At 46.1% G+C, this 5,200-nt stretch overlaps 1 protein-coding gene across 1 annotated transcript; it reads left to right on the top strand.

The window, feature by feature from the left end:
* The first annotated feature begins 3,619 nt into the window (after nt 1-3,619).
* On the top strand, nt 3,620-4,919 carry POU3F4 (POU class 3 homeobox 4). The gene has a single exon (XM_006082810.3). The coding sequence runs from the start codon at nt 3,678-3,680 to the stop codon at nt 4,761-4,763; it is 1,086 nt and encodes a 361-aa protein (XP_006082872.1). The 5' UTR covers nt 3,620-3,677; the 3' UTR covers nt 4,764-4,919.
* Nucleotides 4,920-5,200: the final 281 nt, after the last annotated feature.

Genomic DNA, 5,200 nt, shown 5'->3' with positions numbered 1-5,200 from the left:
ACATTTCCTCCACTTGTAAATCAGGCTCCTCTCCAGGGGACCATTTAGCTGTCCCAACCTGGTAGGGCTGGGGTAGCTATTATTATATTAAAACCATAGCTCTAGAGGGGGTGGGGTAAATCAGATCTGAGGACCCAGCAGTGGACTTCAAGATCAAGGTGAGGAGAACACCAGCTGTGTATATAGTCCAGCTATGCAAGAGATCAGTTTATCAGTGGTAATGTTGAGTTTAAGGCAAAATTCAGTCCATGAAAAAATAAGTTACCAACTATTTGCAACAGTAGCTTCACATGGACTTAATTTTCTCCCATGTCCAGATGGGGTCGGCTATTGAATGAGGCTCTTTTATTTTGTATGGGGCAGGGGATTTGTGACCATGGTCCCCCCTTTTATTCCTCTCTCTATGGAAACCCAGATCATGGGGAGAAATATGCGAAGCTGAATAAAGAGAAGCCGCAGAAAGGAGCGCTTGAGAGCGGCATCTGTTACACTTGGGAAGTTAGACTGACAGGAGAGGGCCAAGGAAACCTCTCCAGTAGATCAGTTAGAACAGCAAGAAGATTTGACTATATTCAGATAATTTACTCAAAAACAAAGCACTCTACTTGCAAGAGAAGATTCTTATCACAGTTGCTCCAGGATATGCTTGCACCTGAATTTAATAGGTGGACTCTATATTCATGGGAAGTAATTTTTAAAACAAATAGAAAGAGGAGAGAGAGATAAGAATGAGAGGGAGGGAAGAGGGAAGAGGGATGAAAAGGAAAGGAAAGGAAAGGAAAGGAAAGGAAAGGAAAGGAAAGGAAAGGAAAGGAAAGGAAAGGAAAGGAAAGGAAAGGAAAGGAAAGGAAAGGAAAGGAAAGACTGCAGTTGGGTTTTGCTCCTGACAGAAGGTATTTTTACATTAAAAGACTGCAAAACAAGGGTTTAAAAAACTTGTCCCTGGGCACAGATGCCTCCTACTCTATAATCCCCCGCCTGCCCCACACAAGCCTGGGAACAAATTGTCTGAACCTTTTTGTGTGTCTGGCCAAACCAGTTGCCCAGAGCAGAGGCCAAGGGCAAGAGGAAGGTTGATTGTAAGAACTCTGGCAAATCAGACTGGGAAAAGGACCCCCTTCTTTTTCATGCAAAAGCCTTATCAATTGATAATTGCCTTAACGCCCTGAATGGTCAGACTAAGATTAGCAACTCTTTCACCCAAACGCAGCTGCAAGGTGGGGGTGGGGAACCCACCGCAGCAGCCAACAACAACGTGGCAATGATCATGATCTTTTCCTAGTATGGTTTCTTCACTGTGCTTCCTTCTGACCTCTAAAGTGACCTGACACAGACTGGCAAATGGATCCTTGAACAGACAGCCTAACAGAGCACCTGAAAACTTGTATTGTGTTTGATTTTAACAAGTTCTTTTTTTTTCCTTCAGGAAGCAAGAGTTCAAGCACAAATGAGGCTGCGTTCTTGCAAAGGAAGATACACACAGTTGGCAGTAATGAAACGACCTTCCTCGGCAGAAAAAGAGAGAGAGAGAGAGAGAGAGAGAGAGAGAGAGAGAGAGAGAGAGAAAATGAATTTAATTCTAGGTTAAAAGCAGATAAACCTTTACAATAGGACACCAGAAAATGAAAGCACAATTTTAGTGAGCATGAGGAGGGGGGAAGATGGCAAATGATTAATCCTATCTGCCAATAATTACTGTGTTTATCCTTTTTAAAAGAAAGAGTAAAAGAAACAAATACATCTCAAGCAGATGCCAGGTTTTCCTGCCTAATAGACACAATTTACATTCAACAACACAAACTCCTATTGCTCTGTGCTATCATAAGTAATTACTTATTTCACAGGAAATAGATGCTCTTTAGCTATATAAAGGAATGGCAGAATAAGCTCACCTTGTTTTTATTTTTCTCATTTTCTTGCATTTTCTTCAGATCTGTCTTCTTAGGGAAACTAATGCCTTAATGACTTTCCGGTAGCTGCAAGCCTTCTTTTATTTCTGCTAAATATATGAAAATGTATGCAAATTTAAATCAAGTTTAACCTAGGAGCTCTTGCAATATATTTAATGGAATTTCAAACCAATAAGGGAACTCTAATGCTGTCTTCTGTAAATGCAAATATAATTATGCAGCTAGATTACCTCTAAAATTATGCAATGAAAGGTCATTTTTTAACTTCAGAGATCGAGTCAGGTATCCAGTGTTTCTTTATCCTAGCTAAAGCAAATCTTTGTATTTCACCCCACTCTGCTTACAAGCAAAACCTTTGCATGGGTCTCTGGAGCACCCGGACTTATCCTTCCCTAACTTCTAAAAGCTTAGGAGGAGTACAAGTCTTTCTCCCTTTCCTTTAACCAAAATTTAAAACAGTCTTGTTCTCTCAAGCTGAACAAATTCACGCTTGATGGGGATGATGGGGGTAGTGGTACTTAATGCCAATCTCTTTCCCTCTCCCTCTCCCTCTCCCTCCCTCTCCCTCTCCCGATCCCCGTCCCTCTTCCTTTCCCTCTCCCTCTCCCCCTCCCTCTTCATCTCCAGTGTTCACTAAACTACTCCTATTTACTTCAGCAGATCTGCAATGGTAGTGGGGGAGAATAAATACATTAAAAAATGTTTTTCCCTAAAGGGCAGCATTGGGCGGGGCAGCGGAAAGTTCTCCTGTGTACCTATTGGGAGTTGGTCTGCTGAGAGTCTGGGGTGAGTGTAAGGAAGGGCTGCTAGCGTCTACAAGCATTGCCTCTGACAGAAATTGGGGACTGCTGATGGGAGCTGACATAGAGCCATAATAAAAACCAAGTCTTCCAATTGACCAACTGGATTGGAAGGCAAACTCAAAATAACTGAATTTTGCCAGTATCACAATGGATTTTAATTTCCAGAATATTCCAGTTCTTCATACCTTAAATCATTTTTTTCCAGAAGAAACTAAGCATCTCTTTCTTAGATGCTTTCTGACCTTAGTATTGAGTTTTTTATTAATATAAAATTAAATAAATAAGTCAAAATAAGTCTTATTGGAACCAATGACTTCAGTCTAGATTCCAGTTCCTATCAAAGACGTCCCCTTGCTCAAAGTTTGTAGCCAGATTCTGTTTTTCAGTCCTCTACACACAACTAACCCAGAAAGTGAAATGAATCTGAGTAAAATCCATATCCACTAAGATATAGATGACATTCAAGCTAGTGATGTTGGTTTCTTAATATTTTTTTCGTTCTCTCTTTGGGTTCACCTAAATCATGTACAAAGCTGGTTTGCAGCCTCAGCACCTATCAGTCTAAAAGCACTACACACAAACACACACATCCGTCTCATTTTTCCCGCTCCACTACAAATACGGGCGAAGTAGATGCTGGAGGTGGTGGTGGTGGTGGGTTAACCAAGTAATCTGTTGCCGCCACTCAGGGCGATGCAGCCGGCCGATCAGAAAGATTTTATTCACTTCCTGCTTGGGTCTCACTGCAACTCACAGAGCTTCGCCAGTCTAATTTGGAAAGCTAGCCCAGCCTCCCGCACCGCCATTGGCCGAACGCACGGCTGGCCAGACCGAGACGCGCTGCGATTGGCCGCGGTAGGTGTCCGTAACTCTCTGGCTGCTTTGGCTCCCCCGCAGGATAGATGTCAAAGGCTGAAGCTGCTCCCTTTGCCACATTATAACTAGTAGGGGATCCTCACCGACCATGGCCACAGCTGCCTCGAATCCCTACAGCATTCTCAGTTCCAGCTCTCTGGTCCATGCGGACTCTGCGGGCATGCAGCAGGGGAGTCCTTTCCGAAATCCTCAGAAACTTCTCCAAAGTGATTACTTGCAGGGAGTTCCTAGCAATGGGCATCCCCTCGGGCACCATTGGGTGACCAGTCTGAGCGATGGAGGCCCGTGGTCCTCCACACTGGCCACCAGCCCTCTGGACCAGCAGGACGTGAAACCCGGGCGTGAAGACCTACAGCTGGGCGCGATCATCCATCACCGCTCGCCTCACGTCGCCCACCACTCTCCGCACACTAACCACCCCAATGCCTGGGGGTCGACCCCGGCTTCCAACCCGTCCATCACGTCCAGCAGCCAACCCCTTAACGTGTACTCGCAGCCGGGCTTCACCGTGAGCGGCATGCTGGAGCACGGGGGGCTCACCCCACCGCCGGCGTCTGCCACCGCACAGAGCCTACACCCAGTGCTCCGGGAGCCCCCAGACCATAGCGATCTAGGCTCTCACCACTGCCAGGACCACTCGGATGAGGAGACACCAACCTCGGATGAGTTGGAACAGTTCGCCAAACAGTTCAAACAAAGAAGAATCAAGTTGGGTTTCACGCAGGCCGACGTGGGGCTGGCACTGGGCACACTGTACGGCAACGTGTTCTCACAAACCACCATCTGCAGGTTTGAGGCCTTGCAACTGAGCTTCAAGAACATGTGCAAGCTGAAGCCACTGCTGAACAAGTGGCTGGAGGAGGCTGATTCGTCCACTGGGAGCCCGACCAGCATTGACAAGATCGCAGCGCAGGGCCGCAAGCGCAAGAAGCGAACCTCCATTGAGGTGAGTGTCAAAGGTGTACTGGAGACGCATTTCCTCAAGTGTCCCAAGCCTGCCGCACAGGAGATTTCCTCGCTGGCAGACAGCCTCCAGTTGGAGAAAGAAGTGGTGCGTGTCTGGTTCTGTAACAGAAGACAGAAAGAGAAAAGAATGACTCCACCAGGGGATCAGCAGCCACATGAGGTTTATTCGCATACCGTGAAAACAGACACGTCCTGCCATGATCTCTGACTGCAGGAAGCCGGCAACCGATCAGCCGCACGAACTGGGGCAGCGCGGATTTCTCTTTCTCTCCCACTCCCTTCCTTTCACTCCAGCTTCATAATTGCTATCTTTGTAGCTCTCTCTCTCTCTCTCTCTCTCTCTCTCTCTCTCTCTCTCTCTCTCATTTTTATATTTTATTTCTTTACCCCTCACTCTTTCAACCGGGGATTCTAACTTATATTAAGGAAGGAAATACACTCACGCATTTCAGGCTTCTTAACGCTGGTACACAGTTTCATTAAGCACTTCAGGCGGGGTCCTCATATCCCCTGCGGTCCGGCAACAGCTTTCTCTACAACCTTTTCTGCAGATCAATATATATTATTTACTTTGAGTAAGGTTTGTTTGGTTGCTCCTCTCTAGGAAGAGCAAGGAGTGGGGAAACTTGGGGGCGGGTTAGGGAT

This window comes from Myotis lucifugus, unplaced genomic scaffold (assembly GCF_000147115.1).
Source record: "Myotis lucifugus unplaced genomic scaffold, Myoluc2.0 scaffold_4, whole genome shotgun sequence".
Taxonomy (NCBI): domain Eukaryota; kingdom Metazoa; phylum Chordata; class Mammalia; order Chiroptera; family Vespertilionidae; genus Myotis; species Myotis lucifugus.
Note: the sequence above shows the minus strand (reverse complement) of the source record. Positions and strands in the feature narration are given on the sequence as shown.

Excerpts from the sequence above, each read along its gene's own strand:
- POU3F4 (XM_006082810.3), top strand. The coding sequence starts at position 3,678 with ATGGCCACAGCTGCCTCGAATCCCTACAGCATTCTCAGTTCCAGCTCT.